The sequence below is a fragment of the Falco cherrug genome, chromosome 1 (genome assembly GCF_023634085.1).
Source record: "Falco cherrug isolate bFalChe1 chromosome 1, bFalChe1.pri, whole genome shotgun sequence".
Lineage (NCBI taxonomy): Eukaryota > Metazoa > Chordata > Aves > Falconiformes > Falconidae > Falco > Falco cherrug.
In genome coordinates, this window is record NC_073697.1 from 105,275,312 (window position 1) to 105,297,451 (window position 22,140).

Consider the following 22,140-nt stretch of genomic DNA (forward strand, 5'->3'; position numbering starts at 1 on the left):
ACCTCAAGGATGCCCCGGAGCGCGATGCTGCTGTGCTTGTGGCTGCCAGCGCGGCTGGGGCTTGGCGCTGGCTTTGCCAAACGGGCTGGTGCAGCTCACAGCCCTTCAAAGATGCCCAGCCTGAGACAGCAAAATGCTCCATCAACCTCAATGTCTCCAGTCATGCTTCAGAGTGATGCCCTCAGGAGCTCTGAGCCTTCCTCCTGCTGGCAGGGGTAGGGTGTCCCATCCCATCTCTGTCCCATCCCATCTCTGTCCCATCCCATCTCGGTCCCATCCTGCTGCAGCAAAGCTCAAGCCTTCTACATAAGCAAACATCAGAAATTAGGAGTGGGAGGAAAAGGCTGAAGGTATCACAGTGTACCTACAATGCCAGTAAGTTACCTCAGCTTTTTGAAGGTGTTTTTTAAGGTGTGTTTTAAGGACTGCTGCTCTCAGGTGCTGAGCTGTTTTAGGGACCAAGCAAACTCATAGAAACTGAAATCAAACAGCTCTCATGTAGGGAAAACAGGGTTCTGGTAGAACCATTCCATTCTTACTGCCATTTACAGCGGGGCTTTGGAGAAGCAGTTTATGGTATCGAGCCATCACTCTGATATTTAAAAAAAGAAAAGAAAAAATCAGATTAAAGGAAAGCAAACCAGAACTCCCCAAATACAGACCAGATAATTTGGAATCGTTGCTGCTGCTCTGCAAGACTCCCTCCAAGAGCCAGGTAACTCCTCATGCTGCTGCAGCCAGGAGAAGGGCATTGAGGGGAGTGCAGAGCTCAGCCTTCAGGGTGCGGAGACCCAGCCAGGGCACAGGTACAAGCTGCCCATGCTGCAGCGCATCGAGCTGGGATGTTGCTGAGCTGTTTATGCAGTACCAGCACGACAGGCTGCTTCATTGCTCTTCCCTCTTAATACTGATGTTGTTGACCCGGGTTGCTCATTGGAAAAAAACACCCCCTGCTTTATATCTTGCATTGCTGTGTGCCTATAATCTCTTTATTTCGTGTCATTCGTGTAGAAAACAAGGGAGCAGAGAAGGCAGCAGGGACCCGGAGCTGCCCGACGTGTGTGAAGATGAAGCTACATCCTGAAGCTGCCTGGCTGTGCAGGCTGGTCACTCACGTGCTGCTGCTGTTGTATCCATCATGGTGTTGTCTAGCACCCATCTGCCCTCATCACCAAGTCTGGGGCCTGCAAAGCAAATAAAAAAAAAAAATTAAAAAAAAAAACCACCACAACCCAAAAACGGACCAACCCAGAAAACCAGAAAGGAGGAACAGAGCAGCAATAAGGAAAAGAGGAGCCCTCGGGCAGCATGGCTGGCAGGGGGCTGGCTCGGCCTCGTGGGCGGCTGCGTTCTTCATGCAAGGTGTCCGTGCGCTCCTCCGTGTGTGCCTTGCTCTCCACTTGCGCTTCACGTGTGGGCTTTGTAGTTGGGTGTCTTGGCCGATGAATGCGGTTTTATTTGTAACGCGAGGAACCAAACGTCTCACGGGTCGGTCGCCCTGGAGACTTTTTTTTTCCTTTGCTTTTTTGCATTCTCTATTTTAAGCATCAGGAAAAAAAATCATTACATCAGAGTCAGGTTTTATATCAGAGGGTAACTGTTTTATTTAATGCACGGGTAAAGCACTTCTGTATATCGGGACACGGTCCTGCTCCTGTTGGAGCTGATGGCAGAATTTCTATGGATGGTCCTGCTCCTGCAGAATTTCTATGGATATCAGTTAAAGGAGGATGAAATCTTGCTGTTGGAGCAAATGCTGTCACTCTCTATGCCTTTCCTTCTCTTTTTTTCCCTTCTCTTCTTGCCCCTCAGTTCTTGCACAGTGTAAATCCTGCCAGCGTCGGTGGCTTTAGTCAGGGCAGCGTCATCAAACAGAATCACTCGATATTCCCAGTAACGTGCAATGAGCCTTGGAAGGTCACAGAGACCTGGTGCACTGGGATGTGCTGTGGCGTGGAAGGGCTTAGTGCACCCAGGGCATCTGCTAGCCAGGCATGCTCTTCCCGAGGGGCTGGGGCTGCCCTCCATCCCCTGCGCCCAGCCCTGTGCGCACGGACCTTGTCCTCAAAGCTGAAAAGAAGTAGCAGCTTTGGGGTTTATTTTCCTGAAGGATGATTTCCTTCCCCTCACTCATCTCTCAGCTCCTTTTAAATTACGTACCTGGTGCTCGTCAGCTTTAATTTCCTGATAAGTGACCCAAACTGGGAGAGCTCCCTGGCATGCCAAATGTTGGTAAAGGGTTTTTAGACTAAGGGAAGTGACAGAACACAAATGAGATCAAGACTTGATCTTTTGGGTTTTTAAGGCTTTAATTTTTAATTTTATTTTAAGACTGTCATTTTGATGCACGTGCTGATGCTGCTATTTTATCCATAGTTTGCTTCTAAACTTGGGATTAGAAGCTTCATCTCTACAGTTTGATAACAGGTGAGAACTTGCACTTAAAAGGGCAAAGGCAGCTTTTTCAGTGGCTGTTGACTATAAGGAATTTCACTCCTACACTCAGAGTAAAAACCAGTAATACCAATCCATCAAAATATCCGTTAGCATTTTCCCTTGAGCTTTAGGGGGTTTGAGCATGCCCCTGGGAAGCTCATGGGATTGGACTCTTATTTTATAGTACTTAAATAAAGGACACGACGAAATTTGGTTCCTACTTCATCATAGTGTCTTTTTTCAGGTTAATCCTGAGGGTTTGGGACTTTTTTCCGGGACTTTTTTCCCTAATTTTTTGTGCCGGGGGATACGTGCACGAGGGTTGTTGGTAGCGGCTGGTGTACTGGTGTTGCTGTTCTGTTCACTGCAGCCGTTGGGTGGTTTGCAGCGTTTCTGTACCAGTGCTACCAGTGCCTGTCCCCAGCCTGCCACCTCGCCTCGCTCATCTTCAGCCACCTCGGTGGTATGACCAGAAGCAGTCACCAGCCGGAGCTCTGCCCCACATCTCACCTGTAAATATTGGCAAATGGGGAAATAATATCGCAGCGAGTGTGTTTTATCAAGGGGATCTTTTGATTTTTAAAGCAGGCAAAAGTGTTGGATCCTGTAAAGGTTACTGCTCAGGGCCTGCACTCTGCATTGCTTGCAGCCGGGTGGCAAATCCTGCCTGCATTTGTGTGGCTGCAATGGCTGTGCGCTCAGCATCCTCCGCGGGCCCGTGGCTCTGCTCCGGCTGCATGCCATGATGCATCCCGCGGGCTGGCGCTTGCATCCCGCTGCCTTGTGATGAAGATGTAAGCACCCAGAGGAAGGGATGGAAGATGGTGATGAGGACTTGGCAAGCCTGAGAGCGCAGGGGGGGCTCTGCAAATGTGGGAGGGGGGACTGGCCAGGAGGAGCCATTGCCTGCGGAGGGGTTGGTCTCTGGATGCAAAGTGGTGTGTGCTGGGGACAAAGCGCTGGGATTGCCACCAGGTCCTGCTGCACGCCAGGGGCTGAGCTGAGCAGCCCCAGGGAAGTGGTGGGAGCAAACTGGTTTGTGGAAAAATGGACCTTCTCCAGCGGGTGTCCTGGGGGCTGGGGCTCGGGCTGGCTGTGGCAAGGACAGGCTGCTGGCAGTGGGAGGAAGGCTGTGGTGCTGGGTGAGTGCCCAGCCTGCGTGGGGAAGTGACCTTGGGTCAAGGGCATGTCTCGGGAAGTTGCCTTACCCCTGGGAGAAAAGGCAGTACCTGTAGTCCTTATCCCCGTGGGACTTCTGAGGTCTAAGCAATACTGGAGTCGTGCTCAAAGAGCTCTAAGACTGCAAACATGGGGATATTTATTGTATTTTTAATATATGGTAAGAATAATTTGCTAATTCAGTCAGTGTTTGTGGTTATTCTCATGATGCCCAAGAGGCTGGGAGATAGGGGGGCAAGGCTGCTGGAAGGCTGTTCTCAGCCTCAATTAATGCAACCAATTTAATTATAATTTACTGGTTATGTCATGCTTCTGTAGTGGTAGCTGAAATGTCATTTCAGTTTTGGAGAGAATGGGTATTTTTTATGATTATCCCCAAATTGGTTTTGAAACAGTTGCCCTTTCGGCTGAAAGAAATAATTCTGGAGCTGTTCCCAGAGGTCCAGGGAGCGACCAGGGCTGCACAGCTGAGCTGGTGTCACACCTTGGTCCCCAGCCAGCCCGCCAGCCTCTGGGGTCAATCCTTTACCTCCCAAACTCCTCTGTATTGCATTGCGGATGGCAGCCTGAAACCTTGCCTGAAATGAAATGAGGAAGGTGCAGCAGCAGCAAGAGAAACGCTCGGATTTATCCAAAGGCTTGGTAAGGCGACTGTAAAAACACGCATCTTGCTTAACTGCAATGAAATTTTTATGTACGCGCACGTTAGGGCAACTGGGAGCAACTCTGTTTTGCTCTGAAGAATGGAAGAGGCTAAAGAGATGGTATTTATTTGAAAATAAACATCTTTGGCAAGCCAGTCCTTTTATCTGTCGAGGAAAGTCATTCTTTTTAGCTGGATGGCTAAATACTTGTGAACGTGGGGACGGGGTCTGGCATGGCAGGGCAAATCTGAGCTCGCATGGGCACGCACTGATACTTCTCTGCATACCCTGCATTTTTGCCCTCCAAATCCTTGCTTGCCCCTGTTATTCCTGGAGTACCAGCATCCCACAAAAAGAGGTACTGGGATGCTCTGCAGTGTGTCAGCGGGGTCTGTCGTGGGGAGGGCTCCTCTTTCCCCCTGTGCGATGGCAGGCTCGGCTCTGGTCAGCTTTGGTGGGCTTTCCCAGCTTGGGGATGGCCTGGAGCGAGAGGCCCGGAAAGAAATTTCTCTTCTGGGGACATGGCATACCCTTTTGGTCTCCAGGATGTCGATTTCTTTGTCTTGTTCAGTTCAGTTCAGGAGGTAGTGCTACGTAAAAATCCTGGTTTAGTGTCTCCCGTCTGGCACGGAGGGATGCTGCAGTGATATCTTTAACCCTTTGGGCAGGAATGTGTCACTGTGAATGTCACACGTTGCAAAGAAATGAGCTTTTCAGCGTTTTAATGATGCATTGCAGCATGTGAACACGTGCACAGATCACCACTCACGGTGTTTATACCTCAGCTCCCCAGCCGTGCCCATGTAGGGGCTACGTGCGTTTCTCAGTGGTGTAGCCTCCAGACACGGCAGTGTGGGCAGACGTGGTGCAGTTGTGTGATGTGGCCCCGGAGCGGGAGCAGGTCCCTGGAGCGGGTGTGTGGAACCGAGAGGGTATTTGCAGCGAGCCTGTGGCCGGGGGTCCGTGCTGCGAGGGGCAGAAGGAATCCCTGGGAGCTTTGGCTGCAGCGCCGTCGCTCCAGCCCGATCCGTGTAGGAGCCTCTTCTCGCAGGAGAAGCTAAACCACCTGCAGCAGTCAGTGCGACCGCACCGTGAATATTTTTTTTTTTTTTTTCAGTGCCTTGAGACACAAGAAGCAAGCTGCTCAGCAAAAAAATGGGCTTTCTGAAAGGTCAAGTGGCACATGTCTGTGACATGCTTGTCAGCCTTCGGAGGGTGGGTAACTCAGGCGTGTCCTTTGCCAGTCACGGTGGCATCAGTTGCTCTCTTGTTTGTGTCACATCTGGGGCCAACATCTCCTGCCCGGGTGGTGGCTCACTTTTTGCATCTTGCAGGTTGCAGATTTGAGAAATTGTTGCGTTTCGGAGCCAAAGGCGCACGTGGAGATGCGTGCCGAGGTCACTGCAGGTTTGCAGGCACAGGGGGCTGCAGCCTGCCGCGGGTACCAGCACGGGCTGCTGCCCTTCCCTGCTGCAGAGAGATGCTGGGGGGCTGGAGATGGGAAATGGGGTGGCTTTGGGTATCTCCTCCTTGCATGTCCCCTGTGATACACCATGGGGGGGACACCTGGTAAGTGCATGTCTGGCGAGCCCAGCATGCTCCTGCCACTGTGCCCCATTCTGTGCCTGCCCCGTCCGCTTTGGCAGGTCTCCATCTCCCCTGCTCCGTGCCAGAATTTGGCCCCTGAGCCAAGCAACAGAGTGCAAAACCCACGGAGGCTAAATACAGCCCCGGCTCCTTGCAGCGCAGTGTTGCTAACCCAAGCTGTGTTGTTTTGGGGGTCCTAGGGAGAGTGGTTTGACAAACACTGCCCTGGAAAACATTCCCAGGGAATAAAACAGGGAAGGTGGGAGCAGCCAGGGGTTGGCCATGGGAAAGCTGGTCTTGTGTATGGCTGCATCCGAAGGGAGCCCGGCGGGGGTACAGCGTAGCTGTTCCCTGCAAAACAAATTGCAACTCCATGAAATGACTCCCTGGATGGGGTTTAATTCCTTCTTTATCGCCAGACTTGCAAGGGGAGCTGGTGGGAGGAATTTTGTGTTCCTTCAGCACAGCTCGATGTCCTGAAGCCGTTGGCAGCCCTGAGGCAGGGGCTGAAGGAGGTTTTTCCCCATCTCTGTGGTGGGTGGCCAGGAGAGCTCCTTTGCTCCCTCTGGCTCAGCGCTGTCCTTCTTGTATCTTCTCCAAGAAAACCAGGAGATTTGTCCTGCCAGCCCAGGGGCTTGGTCCCAGCCCCTTGGAGACCAGGCTCTCTCTAAGGGTCCCACCTGCCCTTGCTGGTGCTCAGAGCCCCTTGTCCCCCACCAGCTGCAGCGAGGAACAGCCCTTAGCTGGTGCTTTGGGCTCTCTTCCACCGAGCAGCGCAGTCGGGTACATGAGAAGCTATGGCATGATTTCAAGTGATGCTTTGATGGTGCAGCTAGTGCAGGAGATTCAGAACAAACGCGGCAAGGACTGTTGTTGTCTCTCTGGTGGTGTCTCTGGGCAGACTGGCTGAGCGAGCTAAAAGGGTCATTGGTGGTCCTGGACAGCTTTATCAGTGATTTCCAGACGTAGAGCCCACGTCTGCTGTGTTTTGCTAGGTGCTCAGTATCGGTGTTCTGTTCTGCTGCAATAAAAGAAGGTCCGTCTCTGGGATGGGCGATGTGACCTTTGTGTGGGATGGGGACAGCGGGAAAGGCAGGCTCCGTTCTGCCCCGAGAGGATGGGGATCTCACTAAGTGTGACAACATTTGCAAAGGAGGAAGGACAGTGCTGGGGGTCCTGCTGAGAGCTTGGGCACCTTGGGTACCTTGAGTGTCCAGCAGGATTACTGGAGCCTGGAAGGCAGATTGTTGTTTTCTGTGTGTGTATATAACTTAGCTTAGGTACCAAACTTCGCTCTACCAGGGCACACTCTCAGTGGTGTTTGCTGAGCACAGCACTGAAAGGGATTTCTTTTCTGGCCCAGAGCCTCCCACAGCAGGCCATACTTGGACCAGGTTCCTCCCAGCCTGAATTAACCTGGATTATCCCATGACCCTGTTGCTCTGAACGCAGCCTTTCATGGGACGAGGGAAGGAAAGGATCTTGAGAGTTAGTTGCTGCCTGTCACCTTTCCTTCCTGAAGCAAAGCCATGTACGCTCAGGGTCGCTGCTAGCGGACACCCAGGCCCCAGGCAGTGACCACAAGCCATCAGTCAAAGCATTCCAAAAAAACTGTGTAAATTCAAGAAAGAGTAAATTGCAACTTTTGAGGATATAATTGGGATCCTCTGTGCCGTAATTTTGCTGCTGTCTTTGATTTACAGGCCTGTTCTGTTAGGATTTAAGTCTCTCGTTATACTTGATGTTAAATATATGACTCTGTATGTACTCTGCTATAATTCAAGCATGACGTATATGCACTCAGTACTGTAATGGCACGTGGCTGTTACACTGTAAATATGTACCATGAATAGAGAGGCTTATTTTTTGCATGCTTTTGTACTCTAGAACTGAAGAGAAAATGACAATAAAGTCCACAGAGATGACAGTGGGTGTAAGTGCAGTTCCAAGAGGCGCTTGTTGCTGGCTCTTGTGTGCTCTCTGCTGTTCGAGCCCTCCCTGTGCTTTGAGCTACAGCAAAGAAGGGGCTTAGAGGGTTCCCACCACTCCTTTCATCCCTGCCCTTTCCTTGTTGGGCTTTTCCCTGGACAAAGAGACTCAGCGACCCATTGCGCTTCGGTACGGCATCACCAACGGTTACAACATCTCGCTGTAACGGAACCTGTGAGGTTGGTCTTGCCTTAATGGCATTTGGTTCCAAAGGAACATGTAATTTGCTTTGGAGGGAATTGCCTAGAGCTAACTCAGCATGGTTTGTGGAAACCTCAGCAAACCCTGGGCTTGCCTGGTGCTGCTGGGCAGGACTGGGGCGCTGAGCCCACGGTGCTCCGGGGACCTTGCTCCAGGGCATGCAGAGGCACCATGCCCATCTCATTCTTACAATGCTTATAAAAAAGAAGAGGAAAAATAAAATGAACCACAAGGTGAAGGCGTCTGTCTCATCACCTGTCATTAGTGTTCTGCCCAAACAGGCAGCTCATTCACGGGTATGTAAATGGCTAGTGCCATTTTCACATAAATGAATGTGAAAGGACCCGAGGGACAAAGTGGCAGAGACCCAGCTCTAGGGTCTTCTCTGCTCACCGAGATGTCCTGGGCTTTGCTGGTTCCCCTGACACCTTGGCAGCCTGTTGCCGGCACCACAGTGAGCTGCCCAGGAGGAGCCAAGTGCCCTGACCAGAGGGGACAACCGGGCGGTGTGTCCCTGGCACAGCCCAGCGCCGGCAGCACGGCATCCCCTGCCTCGCTGCCCTCGCTTTCCCTCTGCCATCAGCGGTCAGGGGACAGAAACAGGGACACCAAACCCTTTCCAGCCAGGGATGGTCTTGGGTCCAGGTCTGCAGAACTGACCCGACAGCAGGAGTACACAGAAAAAAGAAGAAACCTGGAGGCAATGTATCCCGAGGTGTGTTTTGTCGGTAGAGCTGTGCTGTTGTCAGGAGGGTATGTGCTGGGGGTGAAAGCTCAGTTTTGCTGGACCAACATTGTTTCTAGATGCTTCAGCAAAGTCTCCAAGTGTGGGCAGAGCTTTGCAAATCCCCACCTTCCCCTTCCTCCTGCCCCGAAGAAAGCAGGAGCCCACTTTGTGCTATAGCCAGTGGTCGTGTGCCGGGAAATTCATCCCATCAGCAACATCCCTGCCTGACTGCCTGAGCCAGTCCTTCCCTCTCCCCCGACAGCTGCTGGAGGATGGCAAGGCACGTCCCTGCCTCATGTTAGGATGTTACAGCTTCGTTTTCAGGTCCAGCTCGCAGCAGCTGGCTGCACACCGCAGCCATGACTGGTGCTTCCCAGCCAACCCCACTAAGCCAAACCCTTGCTATTTATTTTGCAAACGCTGAGCAAAAAGCACTTCGTGGCCCTGTCACTTGTAACGAAGGATAACAGCAATTACCAACTCCTAGGTGCAGCCCCAATTAAAACAGAGAGGGGTTTGGCTTGCATTTTATAAGCCACGTAGCTTTATTTATTGCCTGGGGATGTTTCTTTCTAAGAAGTCCAGTCTTTGCATTTTTTGTTCAGGGAATGGCCCTCTCCGGGTTGGCGATGGGAACGGGTGCCTGCGGCTCTCTCGGATCACAGCAGGGATGGCTGGGGCTCAGTGGCTGCAAGGGGCACAGGCTGACTCGCTGCTGGAAAAGCCGGGGGGAGCTCCATCACCAGCTCCTGCGGGCTCCAGGCAGCCACTGAACATCACTGTAAACTTTTATCCTCCTTCCCCCCCTGCCCCAGTTGTGTTTCCTAGCTTGTTTCTGGCACCCCAGCGCCAAATGAGTGACCGACAAGCTGTACCCTGCTTATGTGCCGGGTCACTCCGTGCTGCAGCGATCCCCACCAGCTGGGTAAGGAAGGTGCCGCTTCGCCTTGTGCCAACGGAGAAGTGATTTGTGTGATAAGCTCAGAAAAACACGCTCAGATGTGCCCCAGTGCCACAGCAATGGGGCTGGACCCACCGCAACCACTACCAGGAAAGGACGGAAAACCACTCGGTAAGAGGGACCGGCAGGAGCTGGGGGTGCGAAGGGGCACATCGAGCATCACTAATGCGCCGGCACTTTTGCTGGGTTCATGCGATTGCCCACGCCCGTGCCAGGTGGACTGATACCCCAGTGTTTGAAGTCACATAGTCGCTTGTTCCCTGGGGATGCTGCATCCTGGTCCCACCTCGGCAAGGCACATCGCTGCTACAGTCACGCATCCAGCCCTGAGATGCCATCAGTGACGTGTCCCAAGCCAGTAAGTGTTCCCAGGGTTTATGGTCGTGTTGGGATTTCACTGGGACTCGGTCTGGGGTTTGATCCAGCCAGGTAAATGGCTTGAAAGCCACCCCTCCTCATTTTCTTCTAAATGGGTTGCGTTTCCAAATGGATTTCTTGAGCAGTAAATTATAATTTAGTGCTTAGTATAATATTCATTAAGAGCTCACTTCTGCTGTAGCATTATACCAAATACTAATTATTAGAAATTAAGGTGACAGGAGGGAATAATACTCTGAGTTGTGTAAGTAGGAGTAATAACAGCCTGGGAGGGATAAGCAAAGCAAAGCAAAGTGGGAGAATTTCCTTTCTATGGGGAAATGAGAGGCAACAAAACCCCCAAAGCAGGCATGGAGCCACGGCTGCCTGGGCAGAGGGTATGCTGTGAGGTGCCAGGCAGGACAGCTGCTGGGGGAAGGGGACAAAAAATAATTAAGCGGAGGAGTCACCGTTGTGGGATCATTGGGTTCCAAGTGTCCAGTTTTGGGGCATCTCTGCCTGGCAGCATCCATACAGGGAAATGAGCTCCAAAGGTTCAATCTTGCCTTGACATTATTTTTCTGCTTCGTTTGCTTAGTTTATTATGATTTTTTTTTTCCTCTTCAGGCTGAAATTAAATTTCCTACAATGATTTCCAGCAAAACACAGGAAGATGTTTCTGCTGAGTCTGGTATTAGATGCCAGCATGTGTCCTTACAAGCTGCAGGTTTGGGTGCTGGTAAGCAGGTGCTGCCTGGGTTTTGGGCATGGTCCAGCTACAAATGGGTGGTGGTTTTAAAGCAAAAGTTACAGCCCAGGTGGAGCTACACCACATTTTGTTGTGCCAACTTTGGCCACTACCGCCACTGAAAACTGACTGCAGCATCGGTAGGATGGATGAGGGGCAGGATGAGAAGCAGGGGAAGCACCCGAAGCCAAGCAGGGCTGTGCGAGGGACGTGTATTTTCCTGTCCCCAGCGAAGGGGGAGTCATCAGCCCTCAGAAGACACAGCCCCAACCGAGTGTAACCCCGTTATGAACTTCACCCTTTATTATTCGTGCTGCTCCATACCAAGCTGCACAGCCGCCTCCGAGGCTCCCCTCCAGCGCAGGCTGTTTAGCCAAGCTCCCTTTTTCCTATGGTTTAATTAGGGGGAAAAAATGACCTTGTATGTGAAAGTGATCCCTTTGTTGCCAAACATTTCCAGGTTTTTTCTTTTCTTCTCGAAGTAGGAAAAAGCCATTTACTGTGTTCTTTTCTATGGCCATTTCCAGGGAGGTCCAGCAAACACAGCCAGGAGCCATCAGCAACCAAGCCCTGACCGAGTTTCTTCGCTTGAGTAAATCAGTGTTTTGCAGCTAATGTGCTCCGAATGCCCATTTTCTGTGCCCCATTTATTTTCACGCAGGGGCTGGGGTGCAGGGGAGGCAGCAGCAGGGCAGCTCTCCGTAAATCCCACTCAGGCCCTTGGTGCTTTTGCTCCCATCAGATTTTATGGGGTGTGATGTGCAAAAACATTAGGGGAGAGCTGCCGGGCACACCAGCCCGGAGACCTCACGTCGCCCGTCTCCCTCCCTCCCTGTCAATCTGTAATTTTTTTTGGCAGGGGAGGTTTCTCAGGGCTGTTTCAGGAAGGGAAGATGCTCTTGCTTAGCCTGGGCCAGCCAAAATCCCTGCAAAAGAGATTTTTTTTGGCATGATAGGGGTTTTTTTTCATCTTCTCCCTGTCCCATCGGTCCCTTCAGCCCCGCTGCGGGATGGGGACGGCAGCCCTGAGCCCTGTGCCAGCGAGGGAGGGACTGACCCGCTGCCACCTTGAGGTGAAGCAATTAAAGCATGTGGCTGCCACCAGCGTTTCCTGACTGTAATTAAAGCTTTTAACGAGGAGACATATGGTAACCCCTCCCCCCCAGCCCCAGGCTGGCATTTTGCCAGATGTGGGTTTATTAACAGCTGCTAATTACCCCATCATTCAGCCTATACCTAGAGGAGGGCTGCATCGCCTGGCCCCAAGTGCTCAAATCAACTGTGAATGCTGCCCAAAACAAATATTTTATATCTTTTTTTTTTTTTTTTCCCTTGCATTGGGAACTGAACCCCCAGGCACTTGCAGGGCATTTTGGGGACATGACCACCCCTGGGACACGGTACTGGCTCCTTCCTCGCTGTACCCGACCCCCTCCTCCCTGCGCAGGGGCTGCCAATCTGACTGCAGGTCCTCGCAGCCAGCGAGCTTTTTCTGTTCCCTGAGGTGAGTTTTGCTGAAAACCTGACCGTACCGGTAGCTGCAGTGGGTTTTGAAGCCTTCCCTCACCCTGAAGACCCCCCAGCCCCAGCGAGCCTCGGGTCTCCTGCGTATCCCCGGACCAGGAACGCGTGTTATCCTGGTAAGAAAACTGGTGGCTTTGTTCCCCCTAGTCTCAGCTCTGCTGCTGGGGTGTTTACTGGTGACAGTGGGGCTGTTTGCCCCCTGCAAAAGGCTCTTGGTAATGCATTACAACAGCTGGTTCTGTTTTTTACGTTGGGTCTTGTGGAGTACCTGGCTCCCAGCCTGGGGCTCTTTGAATCTTCCAGCTCCACGCAATTGTGTAGAGAAAACGAGGATTAAAATCAACCAATGGAAGTTTCTTTAAGGGCCGGTCCCAGGTCCCGCTCCTGCAGCAGTTTGGTGCCATCCTGTCTCTGCCATCCTTGTACTGCACCGCTGTCACCGAAGGGACATGTGTCACGGCCATCACTGCTCCAACGCACTGAATCAGCCTCTGCGAGGGTTGGGAGCCCATGGAGAGCGGGGTGAGGATGGACAGGGAGGCCACTGGGGATGGAGGTGGGGGGTGCAGAGCTGCTCACCAGCATCTGCACCCCAAGGGGCCCCACGGACACCTGAGCACAATTCAGGGCTGGGAATGTCCCTCTGGCACTGTCAGAACCAGCAGCTGAAGGACGAGCCTCTGCAGCAGCAGGTGAAGCTGACAAAAAAACCCTGTGGCCTTCACCAGATGCAATAACGTTGCCCGAGAGTGTGAGGTTAACCGTTCTTTTAAAATATTTCATTATGATCGCTCAAATGTTAGGAGCGCTGGTGACAGGACACCATTTTTGGGAGCAGGAGGCCGTGAGGCCGGTGCGGGCACAGCCCTGCCCGAGCCCGGTGCTCCCTGAGCAGGTCTGTTAGATATCCGCACCAGGAGGGCTGAATGTTTCAGATCAAATTTACTTATGTGACATATTTACCTACTTAACGATACAGGGGATTTTGCCTCAGTAGCACGAGACACTGAAATCACACATGTCGTGGTGTCCAGGCAAATCCATGACCCCCTGCTCACCCACCACTCCAGCTGGGAAGACTATACTGGAGAAGACCTTGGCATTGTGCAAGCTGTCAGTCAGGAGAGGAGAAAGTGCAAAGCTTTGAGCACAAATGAGTGAAAATAATTAATTTTTGAAGGAAAATACCCTGTATGGGTGTACAAACTCAGTACGTCCTGATCCAGCTTTCTGCAAACATGTGTGTCGTCTCTCTCATGGCACATAATGCCTAAGAAAAATGTCTCCTACAAATTAAGGGTAAAAGGTAAACCAACTGGTTTATCTGAGGAGACACTCGATAATTCTCGGTGACTTTTAAGTTACTAAGTTGTTTTCTAAACAAGCAAGTTAATTTTTTACCCGATTCCCTATTTTTTCCTCCTCTGAACTCTAGCCTCTAACAGTCACTAAAGAAGTCTAGAGCTCAACATCAGAAATTAAATTTCCTCTGCAAGGATTTCAAGTGGCCACCGAGTCTCATGGGTTTCCAGGTGCACATCAAGGCAATATATAATGGAAGATCCTGGGTTTGCCAAGCTGATTCTGTGTAAGTCTTCAAGCACCAGGGAAGAAAGAATTGCCAAGTGTATTTTATGCTTTTAACACATTTTATTATTATAATACCTTCTAAATTATTCACAAGTTTAATACCTTTCAAACACCTACACTAGCAAAGCAGAAATTAGTATTGATACTTCATGATACGCCTGTACAGGAGATTCAAAAGCTGCTGAGGCAAATGGACAGATGCACACAGACCGTAATGTATTTTGAATCAAGTACAGATAAAATAAGGTTATTTAAGTGACTTCAAAGAACTCAAGCACATCAGTCAGTCTTCACAACATTTTTACAGGAAAATCTGGTTAAACATGCATAAAATGAACTTTGCTATTTAGTAGAAGGACACTGCACAACAAAAATAAAATCACCTAGATCTATAAAGCAACATAAGCTAACACAGGACAAAATGATCAGATTGCTCATTCACTCCAGTGGCTTCAAGATCTTCGGCCTACAGAGCAGCATGCTGTCCCTGCTTAAAGAAAACACAAGCTACCTCTTTGCAAACATACATGGAGTGGTAAATAACCCTAAAATTCCAAAAACTGGGCTTAAATTCAGTATTGATGTTAACAGATCCCTTTCTCTTCAGAGCCCTGACAACAGCATCAGTCTTACTCATCTCTACGTGCATCCCGGTTGTCAGATGTTAAAGCAGAGTGAACAGGCACCTTAACGAGACACTGCCTGCGCCACACCGCTCCTTCGGCAAACTGGTGCAAAATCCCAGTATCCTCACTGACAAAAACACCGACTCATGTTACCTGAGCTGGTTTCAGGCTGGAAACTCACACATTCTTACAAATCTTACTTAAGACATTCATTTTTTTTTTCTAATAATCCTTAAAATAAACAAATGCTACATTGAGTTCAAAATTAACATTCCTAAGGTCAGGAAGGTACCCTTACAGCCAGGTTATCCAACCCAAAATTTGCTTCCAATCACCAGTTTCAGAGTTACATTTTACAGGTGTTTTTTCTCCCCCTGGTGCCGTAGGGGGATGTTAAACAGACACAAACTGACACAATTCAACAGCTTTTAGTCTAGATCTTGACAGGATTAGAGAAGTAAGCCATTAGGGCAGATGCTTCTGGAAAGATAAGCCCTTATTATTTTAAGCAAACAGTCTAAATTATTTTTGTTGCCTTTTCAGAATTTTCATTACAACAACTGATCATACTTTTTTTATTTTCTTGCTTTTCTTTTCAACATCATTCAGTATGTCTTGCAGTTTCTTAGAGTTCTGTGCCAAGAAAGTAAAGCTTTCTTTGAAGCTGCTGATGCCATACTTCCTACAGGTATTCTCCAGCCCATCAAACCACTGCAAAATCTTCTCAAGCTCAGCCTGAACAACCTTTTGTTCTTCCAGTTCTGCATGCAGGGCCTGCCCAGCGGCCACCTCAGCCCTGTACTGCTCCTGCAGCTGGTGGACCTCATCCTGAAGGACCTGGAACTGTTCTTTGCTGTAGGGATACTGCTCGTGGACCTTGTCCTCAGGCAGGAGTGTGTTCTTAGGGATGTTTAACACCAGCTGCAGAAGCATTTCTTCCATTGTACTGAAGAGTTTATCAAAGCGCTCCTTCATGAAGAGGAGGAATTTCTCCGTGCTTTTCCGGAGTTCGAAGGGGCTGATTTTGCAGCCGGGAAACTCGTTCAGCTTCTTCAGCATGACGCTCTCCACCAGCAGCATGGTTTCAAAGAGATAGTCCTGGAAGGCGATGTAGACACGCAGTATGCACGTCTGGGGAGTGAAGCCAAAGAACTGCGCCTCGTAGGCCATGGGATCGACCGACATGGCGGCGGCCGTACAGCGGTACGGCACGGAGCGAGAAATGCCGGCGCCGGGGAGACGGGCCTCGCTGGCGGCGGGAAGGCCGCGCCCGCAGCTGAGGGGAAGGCGGTTCCCACAGGAGGCCCAGCGCAGCCCCTACCTTCCGCGCCGTTCGCCGAAAGACCAGGGCCGCTCCTCCCGCCCTACAGCCGCGGGCCGGGGCCGGTGACAGGGACCAGCGATCGGAGCCGCCGCAGCCGCCCCGTTCAGTCACCACTTCCCGCTTCTTTCGAACCGCCTCAGGCAGACGACCTCTCCGCCAGCCAATTAGCGACGGCGAGGGGAAATGCGCCGCCCAATCACCAAGCGCTCCAACCCCCGGGGCGGGGAAAGCGCGGGAGCAAGCGGTCGCTCTCGCTGCTGGGCCAATGAGAGCGCAGCGCGGCCGCGACCGCTACCAGAGCCGATTGGCTGCGCCTGGAGATGGCGGCGGGGGCGGTGCCCGCAGGCGCAGACGCGTGGCGGAAGCGGAAGTGGCGCGAGGCGCTAAGATGGCGTACCAGACCTTCCGGCAGGAGTACCTGCAGGTGCCGCCCGTTACGCGGGCCTACACCACGGCCTGCGTCCTTACCACCGCCGCCGTGGTGAGTGCGGCCGCCTCGGCCCCGCTCCCTCCGGCCCGCGCTCCCGCGGCGCTCCCTGGGGCCCGGCCCCTGCGCGGGGACCGTTCTGCGGGGCCCCGGCAGCCGCCCGCCTCCTCCCAGGGCCGCGGGGGAGTGGGAGGCTGCGTGGAGGGCGTCCGGGAGGCGCGGTGAGGGTGGTCCGGGCCCGGCCGGCGGACTGGGCGGAGCAGGGTGCTTGGGAGCCGTGGTAGGGGTTACTTCAGGCGCCACCCGTCCCAGGGCCGGGGCTCTGCCCCGCGGGGGCCCTGGAAGCAGCGCTGCCGCAGCCAGCCCGCCGCGGAGCCTGGCAAAGGCAAAGCGCAGATGCTAACAGCAGCGTGAGGGGGGTTCCTGGGGCTCAGTTTTGCCAGAACGCTGTCTGTGCTGATTGAGAGCTTCTCGGGCTCTTTTTGGTACAGAGTAAAGGGGTGTGTATGTTTTTTTCACGGTGTATTGATTCCATCAAATGTTCTGTTCTTTTTCAGCAATTAGAACTAATCACACCCTTTCAGCTGTATTTCAACCCTGAATTAATATTTAAGCACTTTCAAGTAAGTGTTTTCCGGAGTATGGGAGGTTTTTAAGTACGCTGTTGAGTTTGTAAGTGCTTGTCCTCTCAGTTTTAAGAGTTACGAATGACTATGACTTTTCATATTGGAGATGCATTTTTAAAAAACATGATGAAGCTAGAGTGAAGAGCACTGTATCTTAGAGTAGCCCTTAGATTCCCTGACTGTAAAGGAGACTTCAGTTACATTGTTACTTGCTTTTCTGTTCAGACAATAATAAAAATAAGCTGTCATGTTTAAACTCCTTGTGTTTGTCTTTCCAGGTATGGAGGTTAATCACAAACTACTTATTCTTTGGACCAGTTGGCTTTAATTTTTTATTTAACATGATCTTTTTGTATCCTTCATTAAGTTTTTCTTTCCCTGGAAAGCAGAGCTCCAGAGTACAAACATGTTGGTATACATGCATATAGACAAAGGTTCGGTTCTGCTCTACCATGAAGTTCCTGGGAATTTAGCAATGCTGACTTTGCTGATGCCATGAATAGACATCAACAGGATCTCCTTCATAAGTTGTCAAGAATTTTACCATTTTATTTTTTGTCATGTTAAGACTTTGCTGTACAAGTCTGATCCTTCAGGTTGGTTGTGACATAAAGGAGAAAATTCCAAGTAACTTTTTTTTCTCCTGGGTTATCCTCTCCACTGAGTATCCAGAAAGAGCCAGTTGATGAAGTAAAATGATAAAAAGCTTGCATCTGAGCTGATGTATAATTGAATTCTTTTCTGCTTGGGATCTTTCTTTAACCTCATTTCCAATCAAATTTTCCTGACCTGCAACTTCAGATATCGTTACTGCCGAATGCTTGAAGAAGGCTCTTTTCGAGGTCGGACAGCAGATTTTGTATTTATGTTCCTTTTTGGAGGACTTCTAATGACCGTATCCTTTTTTTATTCCAAACTGCATTAGTAAAGCTAAAGATAGGTGAATGAGAACTGAAACCGTGATGTTACTTTTATCTTAATTCCTAGGTGATAATATATTTTGTTTGTCCTGCAAGAAATAATGGTATTTGTTAAAGTAGTTTTGAATGCTTTGTGTCTGATGCTGTTAAACACTGGGGTGGTCTTTCAGTCAAGCCTGAATTATGGAAATTATATTATCAGATAAAAGGCGACTGCTCAGTGTGTAATTGTGCTCAGGTTGTCTGAGAGAAATGCTGATGCTCCAGTGATTTCATGCTAAATTATACTTTAAAGATACCATTCATGTTGTGGGTACCTTGAATCCTGCTATAGGTGTTGAATTTGATGGACAGTAGGCTTAACTTACTTGAACCTGGGAATGGAAAGTTAGCACTTGAATGGAAAATACTGGATTACAGGTTAAGCTGTGAAATTCTTTTCATGCTTGACCTCCCAACAATTACTAAGTGAACTGTTTTCTTTTAACTACCCATCACAGATTTTTGGCCTGTTTGTGAACTTGGTTTTCTTGGGTCAGGCATTCACGATAATGCTTGTGTATGTGTGGAGCCGCAGGAATCCCTATGTCCGTATGAATTTCTTCGGCCTTCTCATCTTTCAAGCCCCATTTCTGCCCTGGGTATTGATGGGCTTTTCACTGCTTTTGGGGAACTCCATCATTGTGGATCTTCTGGGTAAGCAATTGCAAGAATCACAAGGACCTGTTCCTGCTAATGTTTTACATGAAACACAAAGTGTGGAAAAACCGAAAGGCTGAATGCCTTTTACTTAGTATTTATTCATCTAGTATATTTGTAGCAGGCTCTTCTGATCTGTAAACATCATAGCATATTCTGTGCTCTAAAAAGTTGGAAAGAGCTTCTGATGCTTTGGCTTTTTATTGCTTGGAATCAGACCAGGTACATAACCCGATTGTGGGCATCGGACTATTGAAGTAAAATAGCTTATCTTACTGGTTTTATCAATTGTGAATAAGCCGTAACATCAGTATATTTAATAATGATGACAAGCAATTTTCCTTGTATTAATGGCCTGTAGTGTAAGTTAAGCTCTTTGTCTGATGTTAGTGTGCTTCGTTGGTTTGTCTATCTATATCTCTTGTTGTATTCTTCTGTGAAAGAATTAATGTGTGGGTTATTTTCTTGAAAACTATGAAGCATTTCAAGTTGTAAAGGAGAAGTATTGAAAAATCACCATTTGTCTTTTATATACTAGGCATTGCTGTTGGGCATATATATTTTTTCTTAGAGGATGTCTTTCCTAATCAGCCTGGTGGTGGAAGGCTTCTGAGAACACCATCTGTCCTGTAAGTATTGGGGTCTGGTTTGGAACAGATGTAGGAAATGTGCTTGTATGGAAAACTTCATAATTCAGTCACAGCACCTTCTGGTGAATTAGGCAGCTTGAAACAGAATTGTGGTGTGTCTGTACTTATTTTTTTTTTTGTTGAACTAACGTGTTGCAAACAAAGGAAGGAGGACCTTATGGATGTGTAAGTGGGAACTACTTCAGGAGAAGGGCAAAAGGGGTTTTTATAACTTTTGATTTCTTTGGTAATGCTTCTTAGTCTTTGAGTTGCCTGTGGGTGGCACCAAAGATGCATGTCTGTTAAAGAGTCCTGTTGTGTATGAACAGTGTGGATGAGGTATTAAATATATTTAATATTTTTTTCTTCTGTAAATCATCCTCACTTCACAATTTTGGTAAAGATCTTCAGTGTTTATAGTATTGAGTGTACTGTCCCTACTTAGCTCTCTCTTGTGTAGAGGGCTGCAATAATCTGTAACGCTGTACAGCAGCCTGGGTGAGAGCAGCTTGCCTAAATGACAGGGCAGCTGAGACACACCGAAAGCTGGGCTCTGTGAGACTCTTAGAATTGTCTAGAGCTGAACTGATTCTCTCTTTTTTTTTTTTTTGTTTTTGTTTGAATGGTCTGCAAAAGCCTGGATAATGAAAATGTCATATTCAGGCCCATGCTTGGTTTAACTGATGGGTCATAACCTGTTTGATTGGAGAAGTACACTGATAGTGTATTTTTGTTCGGTATAGGCTTCGTCTTCAGGAAGTAATTGTACCAGGTGATGGGTGCAGCTGTGGCTATGCTATTCTAACTTGGCCTCAGCAGCTGAAGGCTGTTTCTGGTGAGGGTTACCTTCATGTAAATGGAACTCTAGACAAATTGAGTGTCCAATTACACATGTGTGGTAAGGGTGTATTTGAGATTTCCCATTTTCACAGGGTATATGCACGTAGGTGCATGCAGGAGGAGTCTTAAGGCTGTTGGAGCAATGTGTGCTGTCTCGGTAACTCTTTTCTTTGGAAAAAGTGTCAGCCTGTCTTCAGGCTACCATTTAAATCCTTTTACGTGTCTGTTCAGAAAGCTGCTTATGATTCTTGTCTGGGTCTAGAACTGTGGATTTTTTTCCCCAGATGCTTTAATTTTCTTTGATGTGTTAGCTGTAATCCTGTAATACCCCTGGTATTTTCTTTTTTGCTGTTCTGACATGTCCAGTCACTCTGGGTGAGAGAAATAATCCCTTTAGCTATTCTAAGAACTGTCTGGTTAAGCACGCTGTACTTTCAAGATGTGTTGGATATAATGATTGCTTGTGTGCAGCTTGTGATTTTTTGTTTCAAAGAATGTACTACCGTTTTGTTTCTGGATAAACAAATCTGTGGGGAGAGTACCTCTAAAACTAGTTTTGAGAGTGGCAAAATAGCCTACGAGATTAAGCATGATTCTTGTAATAAATTGGAAAATCTGAGTCTCTAATGTTGTCTCAAATGCAGTCTCTTCTGTGGATTTTAAGTCTGCTTGTCACTGCCTGCATCCTGCCTGTGAGAGACTGAGATAATACTGCCTGTATTTGACTCATCGTTTGTCTGCTTCTCAAGATGTGAACAGCTCTTCAGTATCACATACATGTTTTGCTCCCTTATCCTGTCCTGGGAGCGCAGCACATGCTAGCTGCATGAAATTCTGCCTTACGCTGGAGGTGGAATTTCAACTTTCAGCTGAATCTTGTCAGTCTGGGTTGATTTAGGCACATAATTCTAGACCTTCTTCCAGATGGCTCCTAATTGACTTGTGACTTGGGTGTAGAAACTTTGGCAGGCTGTTTCAGAGGGAGGTTGCCTTTACCTGTGCAGAATTTGAGCAGTCTTGGTCCTATTATGGAACATGTATTCTAAAGGACCAAAAATAAAAAAAATCTTTTCTGTTTTCCAGGAAGGCAATATTTGATACACAGGAAGATGATCCTAATTACAATCCTTTGCCAGAAGAACGACCGGGAGGATTTGCATGGGGAGAAGGTCAGCGCCTTGGAGGCTAATCAGTGTTTGTGCCAACACCCAGTGACAACTGGGAGAAAGTGACCTGAATGAAGTTCCATACCGGGGACACTCTCATTCCCCGTCGCAGAAAGGACACTTTTCGACAGCTCTATGGTTTTGAATACAAGCACTTTATGAAATGGCAGTCTAGTCTAAGACACTTCCAGGCTACCAGTGTCTTTCCCAGTCAGGGAATATATATTGTGCTGGTAATGAAAATACTAATCCAGTGGAGCCAAAAACTTAAAACTGGAAACAATTTCCTGTCAACTTCAGTTAACAAGACTATGAGTACTTGTTTAAAATGATTTCTAAAGCATTTTTTTCAAGTTATTTGATACAGGAAACTATATGGGAAACTTTACAGGGGACAAAACCAACTTTTGGGGATTTAACTAATTTTTTTATTCATGGAAAAAACAGCTGCAAGATGGTTACAAGTGTAAGTCCCTGTTTTGGTGGCAAAAGGTTTTTTAATCTGAGATGCTATTGACTCCAGTCATGTTTGAATTGTAAGCAATACAACACGCAGCACAGTGCAGGCTGTTCGGTTTGCCTTTTGGGTTTCTGGAATGTGCCTCTGTGTGAATACACTTGCAAGGCTGAGACTACATTTTGATGGCTTTTCCCCCCAAAGACCCTGTGTTCAGGTGTCCAGGTTTGAGTCTGACTGGTTTGTTTAAAAAAGCAGTTTTACAAAACTGACCTCCCACACATGCACACTTCTAACAGTTACTAGATGACTTGGAGCACTACAGAAGAAAACTTGGCTGGAGTCAGAACTGTTCAGATATTTCAGATGATGAGTTGAATAAAATGTCTCATGAATCTTTTTTTTTTTTTTTTTGGTTAATCCTTTGTATAATTCTGTAGTCTTGATGCAGCTGCTGAAAAAGCAGAGGTTGGAAAAAGCCAA

General features: G+C 48.8%; 3 protein-coding genes across 5 annotated transcripts in view; 2 read left to right on the plus strand and 1 right to left on the minus strand.

Moving 5' to 3' along the window:
* Window positions 1-7,773, plus strand: part of CAMKK1 (calcium/calmodulin dependent protein kinase kinase 1) — a 108,037-nt gene extending 100,264 nt beyond the window's left edge. For all 3 annotated transcript variants that reach the window (XM_055726281.1, XM_027806291.2, XM_005439951.3), the window contains one exon: window positions 1,012-7,773. In XM_055726281.1, the coding sequence (XP_055582256.1) occupies window positions 1,012-1,084 (73 nt within the window). In that variant the 3' untranslated portion in view covers window positions 1,085-7,773. The remainder of the gene's footprint in view (window positions 1-1,011) is intronic.
* A 6,210-nt stretch (window positions 7,774-13,983) lies between these two features.
* On the minus strand, window positions 13,984-16,032 carry MIS12 (MIS12 kinetochore complex component). Its single transcript, XM_005439950.4, has one exon. It carries the CDS (start codon window positions 15,752-15,754, stop codon window positions 15,134-15,136), a length of 621 nt encoding a protein of 206 aa, XP_005440007.1. The 5' UTR covers window positions 15,755-16,032; the 3' UTR covers window positions 13,984-15,133.
* Window positions 16,033-16,240: 208 nt separating this feature from the next.
* On the plus strand, window positions 16,241-22,056 carry DERL2 (derlin 2). Its single transcript, XM_055725946.1, has 7 exons — window positions 16,241-16,374; window positions 16,878-16,943; window positions 17,225-17,298; window positions 17,748-17,841; window positions 18,367-18,562; window positions 19,104-19,194; window positions 21,118-22,056. The coding sequence occupies exons 1-7, from the start codon at window positions 16,282-16,284 to the stop codon at window positions 21,221-21,223; spliced, it is 720 nt and encodes a 239-aa protein (XP_055581921.1). The 5' UTR covers window positions 16,241-16,281; the 3' UTR covers window positions 21,224-22,056.
* The last annotated feature ends 84 nt before the right edge of the window (window positions 22,057-22,140 follow it).

Coding starts and splice junctions, on each gene's coding strand:
- MIS12 (XM_005439950.4), bottom strand. CDS start 15,754: ATGTCGGTCGATCCCATGGCCTACGAGGCGCAGTTCTTTGGCTTCACT.
- DERL2 (XM_055725946.1), top strand. CDS start 16,282: ATGGCGTACCAGACCTTCCGGCAGGAGTACCTGCAGGTGCCGCCCGTT. Junction 16,375..16,877: donor TCCTTACCACCGCCGCCGTG/GTGAGTGCGGCC, acceptor GTTCTTTTTCAG/CAATTAGAACTAATCACACC. Junction 17,842..18,366: donor TTGGAGGACTTCTAATGACC/GTATCCTTTTTT, acceptor TACCCATCACAG/ATTTTTGGCCTGTTTGTGAA.